Source organism: Zea mays, chromosome 8 (assembly GCF_902167145.1).
Source record: "Zea mays cultivar B73 chromosome 8, Zm-B73-REFERENCE-NAM-5.0, whole genome shotgun sequence".
In the NCBI taxonomy this organism is placed as follows: domain Eukaryota; kingdom Viridiplantae; phylum Streptophyta; class Magnoliopsida; order Poales; family Poaceae; genus Zea; species Zea mays.
In genome coordinates, this window is record NC_050103.1 from 125,040,273 (window position 1) to 125,062,725 (window position 22,453).

General features: G+C 43.9%; 1 protein-coding gene across 2 annotated transcripts; it reads right to left on the minus strand.

The window, feature by feature from the left end:
* Positions 1–543: 543 nt before the first annotated feature.
* Positions 544–20,620, minus strand: LOC103635830 (ubiquitin carboxyl-terminal hydrolase 25). Of its 2 annotated transcripts, XR_004852025.1 has the most exons (10): positions 19,728–20,620; positions 19,147–19,636; positions 17,673–17,748; positions 17,457–17,549; positions 5,536–5,622; positions 4,648–5,453; positions 2,247–3,531; positions 1,287–1,415; positions 964–1,118; positions 544–838 (listed from the first exon to the last, which is right to left on the minus strand). XR_004852025.1 is itself a non-coding variant. In XM_020542716.3 (9 exons), exons 1-8 carry the CDS (start codon positions 19,900–19,902, stop codon positions 998–1,000), a joined length of 1,977 nt encoding a protein of 658 aa, XP_020398305.1. In that variant the 5' UTR covers positions 19,903–20,620; the 3' UTR covers positions 544–838; positions 964–997. The 2 variants fall into 2 exon arrangements, 1 of the variants encoding a protein (XP_020398305.1); XM_020542716.3 differs by lacking the exon at positions 2,247–3,531.
* Positions 20,621–22,453: the final 1,833 nt, after the last annotated feature.

Genomic DNA, 22,453 nt, shown 5'->3' on the forward strand with positions numbered 1-22,453 from the left:
AGATCTGAGGAAAGAATAACTGAAACAACCTTACCCCTGCATTTTCTTTGTGTTGGTTTGATGACTAGTGAGGGCATGTTCGTTTTAATCCATATGAATTCCAGGGGATTAAATGCCTAGTAAGTCAAAATCTCTCTTAATCCATGCTAATCTCCTCCAATCCAATCCATATAACAAACTTGGAGGGGATTCATGGGAGAAAACCCCTTTCTATTGAATTTTATATATGAGGTGGGTTCCTCCCTATGGATCATCAACCTAGGATCTTTGGCTCAATAGTAAGGCTTCTCGTCACTCAGCAGGCCTGTCCTTTCTCCATTTGCCATCAGAATGATAAAATAAATATACTGTCAAGTCAATTTGCTTCCGGAGATTACGCTCCAAAAACTAAAAAATGTTGTTATTGAATCAACCCCCATAACAAAACATTTTTTTTCGATCCCGCAAGAGCACTGCGTATCATTATATAGGAAGAAAGCAAAGATATTTACAAGAAGGCCATGCTGAGCAAGGCCAGACAGAAACCAAAATCAGGACAAAAAAGAATGAAAAGAAAAACATTGACTAAAACTGGGTCTGGTCGGGGCAAAAATACGTGTCAAAAACACCATAAACTCATGCTTTAATCTGCCAGGATAAAAAGGGATCTACATTCTACAGAAAAGTGGTGGGGATGGTGGTGTGGTACCTATAACATCAGGGATAACAACGAAAAGTATATTTGTACATGCAATTTAGAACACCTCGTCTCTGTCTCAGCAAAGAATACAAAAATGTCCTCAAAATTAAGCCGCGCGAGGAGTTAGGGAGTTGACCACCACCAAGATCCAATTGACACCTAAATTGTCAGGGATAAGTTAGCAATAAAAATATATTAATGGCAATCAGGCATAAGGAAATCGATCAAGTATTTCAACATGAAACTAGAGAATCCCACACAGCGTGTATATAGATCTGTAGTACCTAAGTAGCTTCTAAAGAACTGCTGCATGAAAAACTACGCTTTTGGTGGATATTTGTCCTCAAAGTATGATCTCAGGCGTTTAATAAGATTTTCCATCAGCGACTCCGGAACTTTTGACCTACATACTCTTGCAGCATCTGATACTAGCTGCTTTCTGCATTACATGAGAAAAGCACAAGGTGTCAGAACAGGAACCATAAACATCTTGAGAATATTTAACCCAACAGAGCTTTGGTAATATAAAAAAGTACAGGATCTTAATCAACATATTTCCTGTAACCAAAGGTAGATAATTTGCACTGACTACAGCAAAGCACATCACCTCATTGCATCAAAATCTTGAGAAATGTCAGAACTTTGAATTCGACGCCTCTTTTGCGAGCGCATAAAGCTGTAGACATCATCCGTCCATACAGACATCCGAAGCTCAGAATTAGCTAACTCTGCAAGCCTGTTTTTTTCCCAGGGGGCAACAAAAAACATGACATTAGTATTACAAAATAAATTACAAGTGAGAAAATGATCAGCACAGAAACAAGGAAATAACATATTATGCATACACATCAAATCGAAGAAAAGAACGAGGTTTTCAAATGTGAACGTAAAATAGTTGAAAGCCCCATGCATGTATGTGAAATTAGCAGCATTAGAGTTGCAAGGACAAACAGCATATCCAAATCAGTCTTAGATTTTTTTTTTCTCGATCGCGCAGGAGAACTGCACGTCATTATATTAAGAGAGGAAAAAAGGTCCAAAGAGGACCAAAGTCCAATGCCTAGAGGGCAAGCAAACCAACTAGACCAAATTGGAACCCAGCCTAGAGCCCTAGACCCTACTAATAGCAGCAGGCAAAATAAATTACAAGTGAGAAAATGATCAGCACAGAAACAAGGAAATGGCATATTATGCATACATATCAAATGGAAGAAAGAACGAGGTTTTAAAATGTGAACGTAAAATAGTTGAAAGCCCCATGCATGTATGTGAAATTAGCAGCATTAGAGTTGCAAGGACAAACAACATATCCAAATCATCCTTAGATATTTTTTTCTCGAACGCGAACTGCACGTCATTATATTAAGAGAGGGAAAAAGGTCCAAAGAGGACCAAAGTCCAATGCTAGAGGGCAAGCAAACCAACTAGACCAAATTGGAACCCAGCCTAGACCCTACTAATAGCAGCAGGTACACCAATACTTGCTATCTGTTTAGCCCCAGCCCTATCCCAGCAACTCAGCTCATCCAGAAGCAAAGTTTTAACAGAGCTCAAAAGAAGGGTTTACTCCATCAAAAACAGCTTTGTTTCGAAGAAGCCACAAGCACCACGCCCCCAAAATTATGAGGCTATTGAAGCCTTTCCTCTTGCTCTTATGCACCTTTTTCCACCATTCAGCAAAAGATATTTCATCAGCAGCAGGGGTGAGATCCCCTTGTCTCCGGGGCAATAGGATATCATGCCAAAACTGTCTGGCAAAACTGCAAGTGCACAAAAGATGCTGAACTGTTTCTTGTTCTTGGTCACATAAAACACAGACAAGAGGGTGATGCAACCCTCTCCTTCTAAGTCTATCAGCAGTCCAACACTTATTTCTTATTGCCAACCAGAGAAAAAACTTGCATTTTGGGGAGCCCAAGTCTTCCACAAACGTTTCCATGGCTCAAAGTAAATGGACCCCATGAAAAATGCTTTATAGCAAAACTTTCAGGAGAACTGCCCAGAAGAAGTGTGCATCCATACATGCTTGTCAGTATCTTGAGAAAGCAGAACCCCTCTCAAAGTATCCCATAACAACAAGTATTGTTGTAACCCTCTCAAGGAAAGAGGGTCATTAATGTCGTTGACCCATTGCCAGTTATCCAGAGCCCGTGCTACAGTTCTGGAAGAAAATGCCATGCGGTCAACCATTCGTACCACCTCAAGGGCAATGTCCTGGATAGTACTCCCATATACCCATCTATCCGACCAGAAGAGAGTTGTAGCCCAATTTCCTAATACGATAAACACAGACAATTCGAATAACTGTCTAACCTGTCACTACACTGGGAGGGACAGCCCATGCCAAGGGCTGCTCGGGTCCGTCTTTTCCAGCCATAACCATTTCGCCTGCAAAGCCCAGCTTTTAAATTTCAAGTTGGGGACACCAAGTCCGCCATACTGCCATAGCTTAGAGGCCTCGTGACAATTTCCCAAGGTACAAGACAGCTATCACCATTAACCTCCTTTCTCCCTTTCCAAAGAAACCCTCGTCGAATTTTATCAATTGATTTAATTACCCACTGAGGAATATTTATAGCAATAAGGAGATATGTTGGAATGGCTAAAAGAACAAACTTCACCAATATTGTCCGTCCAGCCAGATTGAGGGGTTGAGCCTTCTGCAATCTTCTCAATCCACAAAATAAGATCACACTTCCTCAACTTCTTATCAGAGATGGGCAGCCCCAGATACTTGCAAGGAAAAGAAGCAGGACTGCATCACAACACATTGCATCCAGCTTGCACCACTTGATCATCACACCTTATTGGAATGGCGCAGCTCTTGTGCATATTTGTTACCAGACCAGAGGCTGAACCAAAACAATTTAGTATCACTTTAGCACAATTTAGATCTTCAATTGGTTTGATGAAAAAGACCACATCATCTGCATAAATGGAAACTCTACTACGGACATCAGCTCCTCCCAGGCTTTGTAACAATCCTCTATTTTCAGCAGCCCTAAACATGCTGCTAAGGACATCCATAACCAACACAAATAACATGGGAGAAAGAGGATCTCCTTGATGAAGACCTCTCCGATGAAAAATATGGTTTCCAGACGAACCATTCAAGAGCACTTGTGTAGAGGAAGTGAATAACAAGTTGGAGATCAGATTACGCCAAACAGGTCCAAAGCTCAAATGCGATAATATTTCAAGCAGAAACGCCCAAGAGACCGAGTCGAAAGTCTTGGAAATATCTAATTTCAGCAATAAACTAGAGATCCTCCTCTTGTGAAGGAACTTAATCGATTGTTGCACTAACATAAAATCAGTCTTAGATTTAGTAGTTTAGAATACAAATTTCTACCTGTGCAAACCAAGGTAGTATGGATTATCCCATGTTAACATATTTCTAGTTTACATTGTGCTACATGGCAAGTTGGATCACATAAAACGAATAAATGGCCAAACTTCGAAGGTGCTAATGTGCAAAAAGCAACCGAAAGGAATGGATGACCCATATTTTATGGGAAGTGTTACACGTAGAATATGGTGAAGGGTGTGACAGCAGCAGAGCCAACATTGTGTTGGTGGGCAGCGCCGCAAGGAAATTAACCCTTCAATTCTTAGTTTCTTATTTTTCTCTAATAGTTACGGCTCCTATATTATTAGGTAGAATCCCATTACTATGGCATGACCCCATGAGGGCTTGTTCGGTTAATCCCCTTGCCAAGGGGATTGGGGGGGGGGGGGGATTTAATCCCTTTCAATTCCAAAAAAAAAAAACAAAGCCTAAGTATTGGATGACTCCAGACTGTACATAGTCTAACTCTATCAAACATAATGGGCAGTAACGACTGTCTAGGAGGGTGGACCCGTTGCTACAGTACCCACGGGTGCTGTTCATATGGGCCTCAGTGTCCGCGGGTAGCACAAAGATGTTAAAAAAAGAGAGAGTAACAGAACATCAATTAGGAACATACATTTCCTGAAACTTATCTTCTTCAAGTCGGCGTTTGTTTCCTGAGAAGTTTGCATGCTCTTCTTGGTGAGATGACCGCTCAGAATAATGTTCAGCATGTGAGGCCTTGCCATTACTGGTCTCCTGTTGAGCGGGCGTGCCATTGCTATTATTGGTCTCCTGTCGGGCGGGCGTGGCATTGCCATGACTGGTCTCTTGTTGAGCAGATGTAGGCATAGCATTGCCGTTACTGATCTCACCAAAATACTGTGAATGATGAATTGACTGGCCATTTCCATTTGCATCATGTATTCTTTCTGACTGTTGGCCTCTCTCTCCACAAGAAATAGTATTATCAGCATTATTTTTACTGGGTCCCACAAATTGTCCAGTCTTGCATCTGTTTGATTCTGATGATTTAGCAGTTCCATTAACCTCTGGATTGTTTTTTGAAGTGAGGTTTACTTTGCCATTTGACATAACCTTTTCTGCTGCACTGTTCTTAAAGTGAATCGGCTTGATAAGTGGACCTGATGCAGTCTTGCCATTCTTCAAGGGCATCAGTACATTACCTTTGGTAGAACATAGACCATCCTGTTTTACCAAAGGTATCTTCGAGGTCTCACTAGATGAGGTGCTTGATATGCCAATTCCATTGGTGCTGAAAGGTTTAGCTGCAGTAGAAGAGTAACCATTTCTACTAGGCTTTTGAGTTTTCGAATTCAGTATATAAAATAGGATATAGACCTTCTCAGACAAAACATTCTGAGAGCTTGACAGGGAGACATGAGAATCGTTACAACAAAACCATTGATCAATAGCAACATCCTGCATATAATGCATGTTCCAAGTTAAGTTCAGATATAGTACAAGATCAGGATTGAACGAATTCACATACTGATTGAATTACCTTAACATATGCATAGTAGTGACCAGACTCTGAGGAGAGCCCTGAGTGGACGATACAACCAAAAAGATTATATACTGGATGCGGATCCTGCAGTTCCATGCAAGCCAAAACATATTTCATATCAATCAAGGGGATAACTGATAGTCTAATAAGATATGCGTGAGGAAAAAAGGGTTTTCAATCAATAAGATTAGGAAAAGCATCATGCCTTCACTAAATGAAAATTTTATTATTCCACACAGAAACGGCATACTGTAACTAAAAAATTAGTGAAGTTGATAGATAACAAAGGAAAATGATTTCACAAAAAAGCTTGGGTTTGGGTGATACAATCAAATACATAGAAAGCGAGTTTAAGTGGATAAAATACTGCAAAAGAATCTCACATTGCCATTGCACCTCTTTCATACGCTTTTACCACGCTATAAACAAAATTGTACAAGTAAAACCTACCAGTAAAAGATTTCCTTGAAACTAAATGAAACACAAGTCTCGGTTTAGACCGATGCACTTTGGTGATAGTTCCATCATGTAGTAAACATGGCCTTGCGTGGTTGAGTCTCAAGACTGAAGTTGACATGGGAAGAAGCGGTAGGAGACTAGAAAGAGTGGGATACACTCAAAAGATTTAACCTAGAATAGAAGTGCATGGAAAACATCTATCCATGTGCCTGAACTTTGATTGTGGGTTCTATTACGTTTTTAACTCTAGCATACTCCAACTTGCTTGGGATAAAAGACTTTGTTGTTATAATGGTGGTGGTGGTGGTGGTTGAGTCTCAAGACTGAAGTACAAGCTATATTAATGACACTCAGAGACTCACTACAGAAAATAATTGTTACTCCCTCCGTTCCAATTTAACTTGTCACCAAACAAATACACAAAATGGTCAAACAAACAAAAGTTGGTTCAAGTATAGGTTGACAGCCAGTGGTTTCCATCCCACCCACCAGTTTTCGATTCAGGTTGGAATCAGCTGGTGTCTCTGTCAGGGCCCAAGAGGGTCCGCTATGGTTAGATAAAGATAACGCTAGTTTGGGATAAGATGAGAATTAGAGATAAGATTAGATCTAGTGTTTAGAGGTCAAATAACCCTCTCTGTATAAGGAGAAGGATTGTATCAATTGAAGGGAAGCAAGAGATTAGAAGGAAATCCCTTCTCTCTTGCAGGTCGTGGGCAAAGCCATGTGGCTGACCTCCCCAGCGTCCCATCCTTACTCGTTGTGCCACGTCCCCGGTAGGATCCGCAACATATCAACCCACCAGATCCTGATCCCTAACAATCTGGTATCGGAGACCTCGCCGATCCTAGTGTTACTAACCTTGGGTTGGGATTGACAATTGATGATTAGTCCCTAAGGACTATAGGTTATATATATATATATATATATATATATATATATATATATATATATATATATATATATATATATATATATATATATATATATATATATATATATATATATATATATAGGCAGTAGGCCTGGACCTAATGGTCCTTAACACCCCTACTCAAACTCAAGGTGCAAATGGAGGATCTGAAGCTTTGAGTTTGATCAAGTGAAACTGATGTTATGCTCTTGTTTGTGCTTTGGTGAAGAAATCTGCCAATTGAGATTTCGAGGGCACATATTGAAAATCAATAGTCTTCTGCTGACAATGGGATCGAGTAAAAGATGCATCAACACCGATGTGTTTAGTGAGTTCATGCTTCACTGGATCATGAGCAATCTATATAGCACTCAAGTTATCACATAACAGAGGTGTAGAAGTGTCACAAGAGACACCAAGATCAGCCAAGAGCCAGCACAACCAAATAATTTCAGCAGTGGTAGTAGCAAGTGCCCGAAGTTCGGCTTCAGCACTAGAACGAGATATGGCTGCTTGCTTCTTGGATTTCCAGGCAACGGGAGATGATCCAAGGAGAAAACAGTAACCTGTAGTAGAACAATGGTCAACAGGATCACTTGCCCAAGTGGCATCAGAATACGCATGAAGCTGAAGTGGGCTATCAGAAGCATAGAGTAAACATCTGGATCTTGTCCCGCGTAAATATCGAAGCACACGAAGCAAATGACCATAATGAACTGAAGTAGGTGTTGATATAAATTGGCTCAACATATGAACAGCATGAGCAATATCAGGTCTGGTGATGGTGAGATAAACAAGACTAACCACAATATGACGATACCGAGTTGGGTCTGCTAGTGGTGCCCCATCCTTCGGACAAAGTTTTAAATGAATATCGATTGGTGTTGCAACGGTGTGTGTATCAGTAAGTCAAGAGCGATCAAGAAGATCTTGTATATATTTGGACTGAGACAGATAAAAGCCTTTTTGAGTCTGTTGAACATCAATGCCCAAGAAATAGCTAAGCGGTCCCAAATCAGACATCTAAAATTCCTTACTAAGATGTTACTTGACATGAGAAATATGTTCTAAGTTGTCACCTGTAATCAGCATATCATCCACATATAATAGAAGTAAAGTGCGACCTTTTGGAGAGACATGAACAAACAATGCAGGATCATGTTCACTAGAAGAAAAACCAGCAGTTGTGATGACAGAGATGAATCGCTCAAACCAAGCATGAGGAGCTTGTTTCAGCCCATACAATGTGCGACGGAGACAACAAACATGCCCTGAGGGAGTATCAACCCCGGAAGGAGGATGCATATAAACTTCTTCTTGTAGATCACCATTAAGAAAAGCATTCTTGACATCCATCTAGGAGATAGTCCAAGAAGATGAGACTGCAACTGCGATCAAGGTTCGAACAGTAGTCATATGCGCAACAGGTGCAAAAGTCTCATCGTAATCAAGTCCTTGAGTCTGTTGAAAATCATGAGCCACTAGACGAGCTTTATACCTCTCAATGGAACCATCTGATTTTGTCTTAACTTTGAAGACCCATTTACATGTGATAGGAACAACATGCGAGGGTAAAGGAACGATATCCCATGTACCAATGCGTTCAAGAGCAGCCAATTCATCAATCATAGCTAGCTGCCACTCGAGAATCCCAGAAGCTTCCTAATATGTAGTGGGTTCAACAATTGCCACATCAGCCCGTGGAAAACCATAGCGATCTGGAGGTTCAATGGTACCACGGTCACGAAGACGGTATCCCTGATTAAAAACATCATTAGACTCATTATTGTCAGTACAAGAATCAGGTACATGATCAGTACCAGGACTAGCCGTAGAAATAGAGCGGGAACAACGAATGTAGGTTTGGATGACAGGTGGTTTGGAAGAGTAAGAAGAAGATGATGTGGAGGTGGAAGGTGGTGTTATGGTAATGAGAACATCAAATGTGGATGTAGAAGATGATGGTGCAGATTAAGGAATGGAAGGAAGACACATGAAAGAAGTAGATTCTATGGGATAATATGAGAAGTGAGTAGACTGGTTGTGAAAGAAGGAGCGATTTTCATTGAAACTCACATCTCTGGAAATTCGAATACGACGAGTAGAAGGATCATAACAACGATAGCCTTTGTGTTCAGGATTGTATCCAAGGAATACACATTCTACAGATTGAGCAGTCAATTTGGTCTGCTCACGTGGTGGTAACAAGACATAACATATACATTCAAACACACGAAGATGATCATATCGTGGAGCCCAGAAAGGAACTTCACCCGGGGATTTGCCAGAAAGTTTAGATGATGGTTGTCTATTAATGAGATACACAGCAGTGGAAACAGCTTCACTCCAAAAGTGTCAAGAAACAAAAGAAGATATCAAAATAGTACGAGCACTCGCAATAATATGACGGTGTTTGCGTTCAGCAACACCATTTTAGGCATGAGCACCAGGACAAGAAAGTTGAGAAAGAGTACGCTCTAAGGTCAATAGCTGGCGGAAATTGTCAGATAAAAATTCACCACCAGAATCGGAACAGAATATTTTAATAGTAGCAGAAAACTGGGTGTGAACCATGCGAGTGAAGGACTTATAAATAGAAGGCAATTCCGAGCGGCGTTTCATAAAGTAAATCCAAGTATAACGATAATGATCATCAATAAGAATGACATAATATTTATGACCGCCTTTTGAAACAAACGGAGCTGGACCCCAAACATCAGAGTGAATTAGATCAAAAGGTTTAGCAGAATGAGATTCACTAGTAAAATATGGAAGTTGTATTTGTTTTCCAAGATGACAACATTTACAATGAAAACTAGACTCAACATGTGTAGGGCCTAAACATCCTGACTTTATTAGAGTGGACAGACGAGATCCACATAAGTGACCTAGACGAGGATGCCACTGGGCAAACGATGTCGTGGGACCCGAAGCAGCAAGCACATGAGGTGTAGAGGTATGGTAGGAAGGAAGACGCAAGGTGTTCAAGATGTAGAGGCGAGGCGAAGATTTACGGCGACGGCCAGTCCCAATCACATCCCCTGTGTGACGATCCTGTACAAAACAAGATGAGTCAACAAATCCAACAAAACAATTGTGATCAGTAATTTGACCAACTGATAGTAGATCCATGGATAACTCAGGTACCAAAAATATATTTGGAACAGTAAAATGAGAATCGGAAAGAGAACCCTTGTGGATGACATGACATAATGTACCATCAGCTGTCTGAACAGAAGTACCCTCGATGACATGTGTAGTAGATGTCAGACGTGACTGATCAGATGTCACATGAAATGAAGCTACTGAAACAAGAACCCAAGATGATGATAAAGCACCAGCAGATGAAGTAGCAGGAACTGCTACTGAGCCTTTAGGAGAAGGTCCTATACCACGACCACGAGTAGCACGACGGACACAAAAATCAGCCAACTTCTATGGAAACTTAGCAAAGCAGTTCTCAGACCGATGAGTGGTCTTTTTGCAATGTTCACAAGGCTGAAAGGAGGTGTTCCTGGACCTCTGAGCAGCAGCCAACACACTGTGAGAACTCACACCAGTAATAGAAGACATAGACTTCAGACGAGTCTATGCAGCAAGCAATTCAGACAATGCATGAGCCATGGTGAGAGTATCTAAACTGTGATTCTGTGAAGCAGCCTTGCACGAAGAGAATCAAATTCAGGTCGAACTCCCATAACAAATCAGTAGGTAAAAACTTCTCAATGAACTTATGGGTTGGGCAAGGCACAGTTGTACATGCGGGCAACATGGAGGTCAATGCACTCATAAGACGATCAAAGGCTGGATAATATTCATCAATGAACATATCATGTTGCTCAATGACATGAGTCTGCTGCATAAGAGTATGTAAAAGAGCACCGCTATCCTGAACAAACCGATCCTTCAGATGTGACCAGATAGCCTTAGCAGTGGTGAATTTGGACAGACTCATAATCATAGTTGGTTTAGTGTTGTTTGCAGCCATTACCTTGCCATCATTGATCTGCCAAGTCTTGATTGCAGCAACATTGCTTCTATCAACTGCTAAAACTGGAGAATCTTCAGTCAAATGAAATAGTAAACCGTGACCTCTTAATGCAGAGCAATAAAACACTGAAGAATAACAGATCTGAAACGGACTGGCTGAAAGGTACCAAAATCCCTAGTGGGAGCATCGGATGAACAGTGTTGCGTGCGACGCAGAAGCAGACGGCAGGACGGCGCAGATGGTGCAGCAGCGGACAACAGAATATCTGGTCGGGGCTACGTGCGACGCAGAAGAGCGGACGCCCTGTGTTGCGCGCTGACAGCGTAGAACAACGGGGCGCAGCAGCTCCGCACGCGGGAAACCACACGACGGTGGCTGACAGGAGGTCGCGACGGTGGCTGGCGAGGCAGACCGCGCGCGGGGAACCGCGCGACGGCAGGGATCGCGCACAAAGGGGAAGTCGCGCACGGACGAAGCCGGCGCAGCCTGGCAGCGGGATGGCGGACGAAGACGACGGAGACGGCGCGACCTGGCAGCGGGATGGTGGACGAAGACGGCGGTGACGGTGCGGCCTTGGGGGAGATCCGCGACGGCGGCTAGGGTCGGTGAGATCCGCGACGGCGGCTAGGGTGGGGGACAGCCGCGACGGCGGCTAAAAAATTAGGGCTTCGTAACCTGCTCTATTACCATGTTACTAACCTTGGGATTGACAACTGATGATTAGTCCCTAAGGACTATAGGTTATATATATATGCAGTAGGCCTGGGCCTAATGGGCCTTAACACGTAGGATGTCGGACAATCCTCCCCAACCTTCTGTTCCCCCAGCGACGAGCCCCATCCCTGTGACCTCTAGGGCAGCAGCTGCCACAAGCACGTCGCCCGCTGCGCCCGTGTCACAGGACTCCTTCATTGTGTTCCAGCAGCAGGTGTTGGACTCCCAGACATTGATCATCAACCACCTGTCGGCGTTGACCGCCCGGTTGGGGCAATCGAGGTGCAATCCGCGTCGGCCTCGTCCATGATTGATCCTTCATCATCGTCCCACGTCTTCCCCTCGACTGCGCAAGATTAACCTATGGCCCTCCCGACTATGGGGGCATCCAAACCGCACCCGATGCGACGTCCTCCCTGTCACTTAGAGGTCAAGTAACCCTTTCTATATAAGGAGAAGGATTATATCAATTGAAGGTAAGCAGAAGATTAGAAAGAAATCCTTTCTCTCTTGCCGACAGTGGGCAAAGCCCTGCGACCGACCTCCCCAGCGCCCCATCCTTAATCGTTGCGCCACGTCCCCAATAGGATCTGCAATCCTATGAACCCACCAAATCCGGATCCCTAACAGTCTCACTGGGGCATGCCCCCAAAATAAATTTTGTTGCATCCTCACGTGATGCCACGATGGGTCAGAACAGGATGCTTGTCATCTATGGAGCCCTGTGTGACTAACAACCTCACTAGGGATGTTGTCAAGCTGTGTGTAGTTGTAGGTCTTGATATGAGTGTGTGTGCACATGTTCAGATACTACAACTGTACCCAATTAGAAGGTATCAAAAAATGGTTCACTGCAACCTCATCTATAGATAGTTCAATTATAGATAACTAAAATTAAATATCTCTGATATTTAGTATTATCCCTATTCAAAATTGTAAGCCATTTAAGCTATGTCCCAAGTATATCATTTTGGGATCCTTCAATTTTGGCTCATATATTCACCAAAAAGGGGGAGATTGAAAGGGAATTAGGCTTACACCTATTTTCCTAATTGATTTTGGTGGTTGAATTGCCTAACACAAATAATTGGACTAACTAGTTTGCTCTAGTGTATAAGTTATACAGGTGCCAAAGGTTCACACTAAGCCAATAAAAAGACCAAGAAATGGGTTCAACAAAGAGATCAAGTGATAACCGAAGTGTGCCCTGGTCTGGCGCACCGGACTGTCCGGTGTGCCACCGGACAGATTCCGGTGCACCAGGGGACTTCAAGCCAAACTTCACACCATCGGGAATTCTCAGAGACGCTTCACTATAATTCACCGGACTGTCCGGTGTACCACCGGACAGTGTCCGGTGCTCCAGAGGAGAGCGGCTTTGAACTCGCCAGCTTCGGATTTGCGCTCCGCTATAATTCATCGGACATGTCCGGTGCACACCGGACTGTCCGGTGAGCCAGCGGAGCAACGACTACTTCGCGCCAACGTTCGACTGCAACGCATTAAATGCGCGCCAGCGCGCGCAGAGGAGCAGAGCACGCGCGGGTGGCACATCGGACAGTCTACAGGACTTGTCCGGTGCGCCACCGGACAGCCAGGCGGGCCCACACGTCAGAGCTCCAACGGTCGGAACCTAACGGCCTGGTGACGTGGCTGGCGCACCGGACAGTGTCCGGTGGCGCACCGGACTGTCCGGTGCGCCATGCGACAGCAGCCTCCACCAAACGGCTAGTTTGGTGGTTGGGGCTATAAATACCCCCAACCACCACACATTCAAGTCATCCAAGTTTTCCACATTTCAACTACTTACAAGAGCTCTAGCATTCAATTCTAGACACACCCAAGTGATCAAATCCTCTCCCAATTCCATACAAAGCTTTAGTGATTAGTGAGAGAGATTTGCTTGTGTTCTTTCGAGCTCTTGCGCTTGGATTGCTTCTTTCTTTCGTTCTTACTTGCGAACAACTCAATTGTAACCGAGGCAAGAGACACCAATTGTGTGGTGGTCCTTGCGGGGAAGTTTGCTCCCGTTTGATTGAGAAGAAGAAGCTCACTCGGTCCGAGAGACCGTTTGAGAGAGGGAAAGGGTTGAAAGAGACCCGGTCTTTGTGACCACCTCAACGGGGAGTAGGTTTGCGAGAACCGAACCTCAGTAAAACAAATCCACGTGTCACACTCTTTATTCGCTTGCGATTTGTTTTGCACCCTCTCTCTCGGACTCGTTTCTATTTCTAATGCTAACCCGGCTTGTAGTTGTGATTAAGTTGTTAAATTTCAGATTCGCCCTATTCACCCCCCCTTCTAGGCGACTTTCAGGTAGGTTAGAGTTAAAAACCCAAGGACCCACAAGTCAAGGTTCAGGGCTTTAGGCACATGGATAGTTGTTTCGCATGCACTCCTATTCAAGGCTAAATCTTCGAAATATTCCATCCTTTCAAGTCTCCTTTTACTTCCTCCTCCCATGTCAACTTCAGTCTTCCTCTTGTTTTCCTATTGTTGTGCCTTAGAATCCCATTATGCATTGGTGTTGGGCACCCAGGAACAGCGTGCCCAAAGGAAACCCAACAAACTCCTTGAAACAGCCAACTAACCAACTCTCTGCCAAGCAACCCCGCGAGACAGAGCCTACGACCAAGTCTCCACCAAACAACCCCGCGAGGAGGAGCGAACGACCAACTCTTTGTGGAGCAACCCCACGAGGCGGAGCCAACGACCAAGTCTCTATCGAGCAACCCCGCGAGGCGGAGCCGACGACCAAGTCTCTTTTGTGCAACCCCACGAGGCGGAGCGGACGACCAACTATGCGCCAAGCAACCCCGTGAGGCGGAGCGAACGAATCGACTCCCTGCCGAGTAAGTCTACAAGAGGGGAGGGCTAGAACCACTGAACCACATCAGTGCGACAAGACGAGTCAACACCAAACCATGACCAGACCGCGGATGTAGAGCTGAAAGGACTCTGTCATACATGACGATACGCCCTCGTGCACACCCACATGTATGCCCTCGCTGACTTGAAGGGCCAGTCAACCCCAGTCGCAGGGGCCTCACCACCGGGGTTACTACAGTGACTCGCATACCGAAAGGGACGGGACGGTATACCATACCAGGTGTATGCCTACGCATGCTCAAAAGTGGCGTAAGGACACGACGGAAGACGGAGTCGCACCAACCACGACCTTGGACCCCACCATAAGTCTACTCTACGGGACACGCCAGGCGCCAGAGCATCAGCATCGAACTTGCTACAGGGACTTGTACACCGGACGTATGGAACAAGTACGCCATACCAGGAGTATGGAAGCACACGACCCTACAGACGGCGTCAAGGGGGCTACGCTAACCAGGGGCAACAAGTCGAGCCCCAGTAGAATACAGGGTTCTTACTGTATAGTCCACCCTTGAGCTATAAAAGGGCAAGACAACCTTCTTTCCACACACAAGCACACTTGTTGTAACACACTCTAAGCAATACTACGATCTGTACTACACTGAAGTAGGGTGCGAGCTCGAACCAGTATAACCCCTTGTCTCTGATCCAACGTAGAATCCTCGCGATTCACCATTCGGAGTGAGTCCGCGCTAGCATTCCCTGTCGAACACAAATCTCATTGTCTCCCGGTTTCTGAAACTACGACAATTGGTGCCTCCAAAAGTCCCCATTGGACATATCCAACCATCTCAACCATGTTGGACAAGCTTTTCTTCAATTGGTGTTACCCCTAGCTTACACATATATCATCATTCCGGACTCTATCTCTTCTTGTATGGCCACAAAACCAACACAACATATGCATTCCTGCAACACTAATCTACTAAACATGTCGTCTTTTTGTAGGCTAATATTCTGCACCATACAACATAGCAGGTCTAATTGTCGTCCTATAAAACTTGCCTTTTAGCTTCTACGATACCCTCTTGTCATATAGAACGTCAGATGTTTGATGCCACTTCATCTACCTTGCTTTGATTCTATGGCTAACATGTTTATCAATATCCTCGTCCCTCAGTAGTGTCTCTCCCTTTCCTCTTAGAACCATCCCTCCTTTTTGGCGCACATCGGCGCTGGTGACAACAGCTGCAAAACACATGCGGCGATTCCAGCCACCACTCCTCTTCCTGCAACAACACGGGCTGTGAGGCCACGGGCAGCAGCACAGCTGCCCCACCTGGCCTCCCTCTGGTTGTTGCCGATAACGGCAAATCTGGTGACAACAGGAATTCCCCACACCGGAAAGGTCGGACGACACAGGCTGCTCTCAATGGTGGGCCCACAAAATGCATAGGGAAGAAACCACACCTTGCCACAGTGTGCCTCTCGGCCGTGTCTTTGTTCATTGGAGGTTGCTCTGACTCAGATTCTTGCGTGAGAAACAAATTCACTCTCCCTCCCCCTCATTAATTCTCTTGCCACATCAGAATTTTTCTTACATGGTAGACTAATTAATTATATGAAAACCATCCTAATCACTGCCAGAACTGCCTTAAGTATACTAGTACAGAGTTGGCAACCAACATAAAACAATTAATGAATGATAAACCAAATTAGACTAAAATCAAATGCATAGTTCTCAACACATGAGCAAGAGTATATTCCATCCATCTATGATAAGCACCTAAGCAAAAAAAAACACAAAGGCCAAGGAGAAACGAACCAGGCATGTTCTCCATTACTTCCACTACCTACATGAATGATCTGTGCATCCACAAAATTGAACCATCCTGCTACTACCAACATAGGATTGGCCAACCACACCATGGGACAAGGAGCAGCGCATTAAATCAGCCAGGGAATTGAAGCAGCATGCGTGTCTGGCCCAAGGCAAAATTACCCTCCGCAACCAAGCGCGCTGATCATTGTTAGACACTTCCGCTGAGCTAATACATTTAACAAAGATGGGCAGAAGGAATACTTTGCTAAGACTTAACAATGTATACAATTAGCAAATTGAAGTCGCTACTTATTCTGCCTGTCCATATATGTTTTATGTAGAAAACACAAAGTCAAAGCTTTTTCACTTTGATGAATGCTTTAAAAAAATGAAGTATGTGTAGTGGTAGTAGTACTACCATTGAATTTGTGCATGTTGGAAACCGTATTGATGTTCAAACATCATATACCTACAAACAGGAGGTGTTGGTATAGTAGTAGCAAACTGATTGCACAAAAAGATGCTCACAAATAGCTCGAAAACAAAAGCGATGACAACTGCTAGCTATATCAAAAAAAGAGGACAGAGGTTAGGGCATGTTTGATTCTCAGGCTAGCCCTTGTCTAGCAACGACAATAGCTTGGTAGAACTTCGGGACTGTGAAGCTAGTTTTGCCCATCAAGTTAGAACAACATGGCAATGATATTTTTTTCCTAGTTCAAGAGAGACATTTTAGTGCTAAAAAGGTTTGTAACTCGAATTTCAGATGACTATGCCTCATATACCAAGACTAAATAAAATTACAAATAAAGGCCTGACCTAAAAAGTAGTTAGCTCAACAAATTAACCACTAGCTCCAACAGAAACCCCAGAAGTGATAACACATTTTATTAAATTAAGTTACCATAAACTAGTTCATGTCCATTTAGGTTCATCGGTTAATTGGAACTTACGTTATTGAAGGACCATGATTTGAAAGTTACTGTGGTTACCTTAAAGAAGTTTGATCCACATAATTGGAAACAATGATCTTAAACAAACTAGCAACTGATGGCAGTTAACATGTGGTTTCATCAATGAGCAACCTACCACGGGTGAATAAATTGGTTTCACAGATAGCTTTCATTCACAAAAGTTTGCATGCCTAAGAAAAATTGAAAAGATTAAGAAATCCAAATTTGATGTGTTACCTGGTTTTTATTGTACATGCAATCAGAAAGATCAAGTGCCTCCTTGAATTCTATATTCCTGTTGATCTTTCCACCATTTATCCCCTCAAACCTCTAATAGCACCATTCCAGAAAAAAGAAAACGCAGATAATCAGCAACAGTTCCTAGCCATGTCCAACAAATCAAGCACAAGTTTTGTCTAAATACAAAATAAGAAATAACTGAGGGTCAATAACCTTGAGTTGTATGACGAGCACCTTAGGTGCCCTGAGCATAAACATTTGCTTCCGTGCTGAGGTGAGCTTTTTACAACTGACATTACCAAAATCATAATTAAAGCCTGTTTCGAACACAATAATTGGGAATACAGGAAAAACATATTTGTATGAATGAAGAGAAGCACATGAAATTATCATCACATCATGAAAGACGATATCGATTCGAGACAAGTTTTTCATATACTATAAACAAATACTAATACATTGGCTGGTCTACATTTTAACCATAGTCACAGGAAACGGGGTCGAAGCCGTGTTCCATGACCCGGAAAGGATGACCCAAATCGCGGGTCGGGGTCACCCCACGTCGTCATCCCAAACGCCGGTGGTTCACCGTACCGAGCGAATCAATTAGTCAATGGGTCGGCGTACACAAAACCCAAAGTTCAATGAACAAGCAATAGGTTCGACGAATCAACGTATTCAGCACCCAAGGTTCGCAGTTCCAACTTCCAAGAAGCAAAGAACGGATGGGCAAAATCACAGGTTGAGGATCTGGGAAAGGCTTACCGCTGCCGTGCTCCAGGCTGTGCACATCCGCCATTGTCATGCCGTTGGCCATCCGCATCTGCCGTCGCCGTCATGACACTGGTCGTGCACACTCGCCCGCGGCTTCGTGGCATGCGGCGCGTGCCCCACCGGCCGACTAGCCATTACATCCAGCAGCTTCGTGGAGGAAGATATGACAGCAGCTTTGTGTATTGTTTGGATCACGACCTTCGTCCCAATACAATGATCCGGGATCGTAGACCCCTTGAGCTTGGGGTCACGTACCAACTCTAAGATTCACGTCCCAAAGAGGTATACCCCCCTCATCCCCCACTTTTTGAAAATGTCGACCTCGACCCACGACCCCGTTCCTCAACCCCCAATGACCCGGGAATGTTGTGACTATGATTTTGACAATTTCAATTTGGAAAGAGACTCAAAAGAGCTTAAAAGGCATTTTCACCAGTTTTGGAACAATCACAAGGATCCATGGTTGGGGTCACACCAACTTTGTTCTGTAGTATTCTTAAAAAAAATCTATAGTAAGCAGTCATAAGCTAGAGAGATTACCAGAGTTAGCTTTGCCTTGGTGAAAATGACAACATATAAACTTTCCCGAGAAAGGAATAGTAAGCTTTTCCTTCTCCAAAAAAGTAGCCAAGTAGGGTAATTTCAAGAGGTCCAAACTAACATTTACATTCCTATGGATTTGAATACTAAGGGAACAGCAACATTTGCCTACAGGAAAAAAAATTAGATTGCAAGAGAAGAGGCTGGTGAAACTTCCTACATGATTTTGTTTCCACTGAAAATATTATTATCAACCCTAAAGCATCGTAAAACGGCTTTTGCATCTTTAGCAAGTAAACAGTGAAAATTCTTGCAGTACATAGAACCTTCGTCTAGGAACCATTTGTTCCTTTTTAGATAAAGAACAGCATACCTTTCACAGCAATATTTGTTTGCGCCATCCAAGGTCTCCGGATGAAAGAAGCGGGAAAGGGCATCAGCAACAGAACTGCTCCCAGGTAGATCGAGACTGATATCCATTATCTCATCAGTCTTGTTAGATTCTCCCTTGCACTCAAGGCACTTCACTTGACTCAGTAATGCCCCGCCAAATGTCTCCCTCATAACCAGACAAACCCCCTGCCCCCGGACATCCTCACCACAGTTTCCACTGGCAGCTGCTGCACGTAACCCCTTGCGCATGCGGAGGTCAGCAGTGTGACAGGCATCTACGACATAGCGGAGGAACTCGTGTGCATCCTCCTGGCGCCCCCACCTGAAGTGCTCGGCAAATAGGGGCATGCAGCGGATAACCTTTGCTGGGGAATCGAGCGCCCCAGCATCTGCCCGAAGCAGCCGAGCAATCTGCCGCTCAAGCACGCATAGCGCGCAGTCATTGTCCCTATTCGGGAACACCTTCTTGCCTACCAGCAAACAAACCAAAATCAACCACTTGATGAGTTGCGGAAAAAAAAAGAGCGCGCAAGTGGTAAAGCGGGCGCTAGGGTTTCCTACACTGGTTGGAGTGGCGAGAGGCGAGGCAGAACGTGGCGAGGGGCGGCGTGGACGCGAGGCACTGTAGGACGCTGTTGAGGTAGCATGTGTTGCCGAGGTTCTTCAGCCCCGGGGGTGGGCCCGTGCGGGGGCGCCATTGGGGCGGCCGCGAAGACGGCTCCGCGGTCGGGGCCATCACCGGCTCCGAGGGGCGGATGCGGCGGGGATAGCACCGCCGCGGGAAAGCACAAGGCCCCCCTCCTCCTCCTTTCCACGAAGCGCCGCCGCCGCCGCCAACTCATCCGATCGCATCGCCCACCTGCGGGCGCCGCGGCGGAACGGCCACTGTGGAGAAGTTGGGCACTCCCGACGCGAGCCCTGGGATTGGCGCCGCCGGCAAGGCGAGGCAAGAGAGATGGGGAAGGGTCGCGCCCTCGAATCGAGTAACGGGACGGCGACGGGGTGAAGAGAGAAGAGAGGGGATGCGAGGAGTCTGATTATTCCCCGTCTGGGTCAGAATCAGAACTCAGAGCTTGGAAGAGAGATGGGCGAAGGGAAGAGAGACGAGTGAAGAGTTGGAAAGTGTTTTGAGTTAGATGACTAAAGTTTAGTTTATACCATATCAACTAATAGAATATCAATCATGATTATTAAGAAGTTGTTTAGTTTTTCTGACTATAGTTTAAACCGGAATGATTATTAAATACATGCTTATATAGATTTAATTAGGCTTAGTAAATATATCTAATCGTTTAGTCTTCATCTTGCGATTAGATTTATAATTAGACTTTATTTAATATTTAAAACCGGTCTTCAAACATTCGTCGTGATATGTACTAAATTTTAGTGTAGAGAAACCAAACACACCCTATATATAGACTTAATTAGGTTTAATAAATTATTAAGTGTTGTAATCTTCATTTGTCTAATTAATTTTACAATTAGACTATATTTAATATTTTTAAAAATTCTATACTTTATATACTTAAAGCATCAGTTTCAACGGTCGTCATGCGTCATTTTTTTACAAATAACCAAAAAAAAGTTATTTCAAATTAATCCGTTGCACGTCTATAGATGCCAAACGACGCCCGGTACGGGCTAGATGCATGCGGGCCACAACTATGGCACAGGCACGTCATGCCGGTCTGCTAACTGTGTCGGGCCAGCCCGTTAGCCCGTCGATCCATTTAATTAAAGCAGCGTAACGACGCCCGACACGAGCTAGATGCACGCGGGCCACAACTATGGCACAGACACGTCATGTCGGTCTGCTAACTGTGTCGGGCCAGCCCGTTAGCCCGTCGATCCATTTAATTAAATCAGCGTAAAATGTTAAAAAATAGTGCATGGGGTGGGGTTTGAAACCCATGCCCTAATGGAAGAGGGGTGGGAGACACTGGGTGAAACTGTTTAACCAGTAAAACATCACGTTAAGATATTTTTAATATTGAATATAAATTGTATATAGGTATATACCTTTTTGTAAAATAAAAAAATAATCGTGTCGGACTGGGCCGGCACTACGGGCCGAGGCTACAGCTCAAGCATGTCACGACGTTCTTGGCTCTTGCAGCACTAGGTCGTTTCTGAGACCACATTGGCGCAATGGACTACATGGTATTTGAGGTTGCTGAATTGGATAGAGCAACAATGATTTGTCACACTAACAACAAAATGAAAGGTTATTTGTTGGTTTTAAACGTTAGTAATTGCTACGAAGTAGCATAATTTACGTGGAGCGCATCTAGTTTTTATTGATGCCCGACTTTAGCAATCACTCTATATTTTAATCTATCTTTTTTATAAGTTTGACTTTATGAGACTTATTTTAGAAACTTGATCTCACAAACTCTTTTATTTGGTCTCTGTGTGATGGAATTATGTCATTTTATAATCTCTGTTCATTCAGTCAATCGTTGTGAACTCTCTTCTAATCGCTCACTTCATTGGCCGTGTTGTACCAAGACATATTTGCATGGAGTAAACAATAACATCAGTTAGCCAAATCAAAAAATATATTATACAGAGAGCGGAGACAATCAATAAAAAATCTTGAAATTTTTTTGATGGATAGTTTACGTGGGTATTGTTGTAAGCTGTCGCAACGCACGGGCAACCGACTAGTATATTTGACAAGTGACTCTGACAATTTGTTTGACCGAACCCTAAACCCTAAATAATATAATATTCGCGTGTTGCAACGTTAAAAATTATATTTGATAAGTGACTCTAGCAATTTGTGTTGATCGAAGGTGTATATACTTGCTAGCTTCTATGTGCTACCTACTTACTTTTACTTTTATATAAGAGAGTTCACAATGACAGAAGAACCGGGAGAAATTGGTGTTTAGATCTTGACCTTCGAATGATAGCTCCAAAGAGAGCATCGACATGATAATTAGGTCAGAATGACACAGGTCCGATAGACAATAGATCGGGTCGTGCTCAGGTGGAGCTAAAAATGTGCGGGGCCATGGACATGCATATCCACACACCGGTGATATGCTTGCACAGACAAACATTAGTATAGTCAAGAGGATGGTTGAGAGCACCTAGAGGCGATGAATAGATGATTCTGCGAAATTAACTCTAAACAACACAAACTTGGTTTATAATTTATGTTAGTGAAAACGAAAACCAAGTTAGGATGCAGAAGAGAGAAGAAGGGAGAACTCTTCACTTGATTGCTCATTTAGGATGAGTATTAAACTTAGGAGCAATATTTGAAGTTTGAAGTTTTCGTA

Bases quoted from the DNA above. Each gene is read 5' to 3' on its own strand.
- LOC103635830 (XM_020542716.3), bottom strand. From the start codon at position 19,902: ATGGCCCCGACCGCGGAGCCGTCTTCGCGGCCGCCCCAATGGCGCCCC. The intron at 17,550-17,672 runs GTTATTGACCCT...TGGTGCTATTAG, and splicing joins TGCTCGTCATACAACTCAAG to AGGTTTGAGGGGATAAATGG. The intron at 1,119-1,286 runs GTGATGTGCTTT...CATGTAATGCAG, and splicing joins CAAGATTTTGATGCAATGAG to AAAGCAGCTAGTATCAGATG.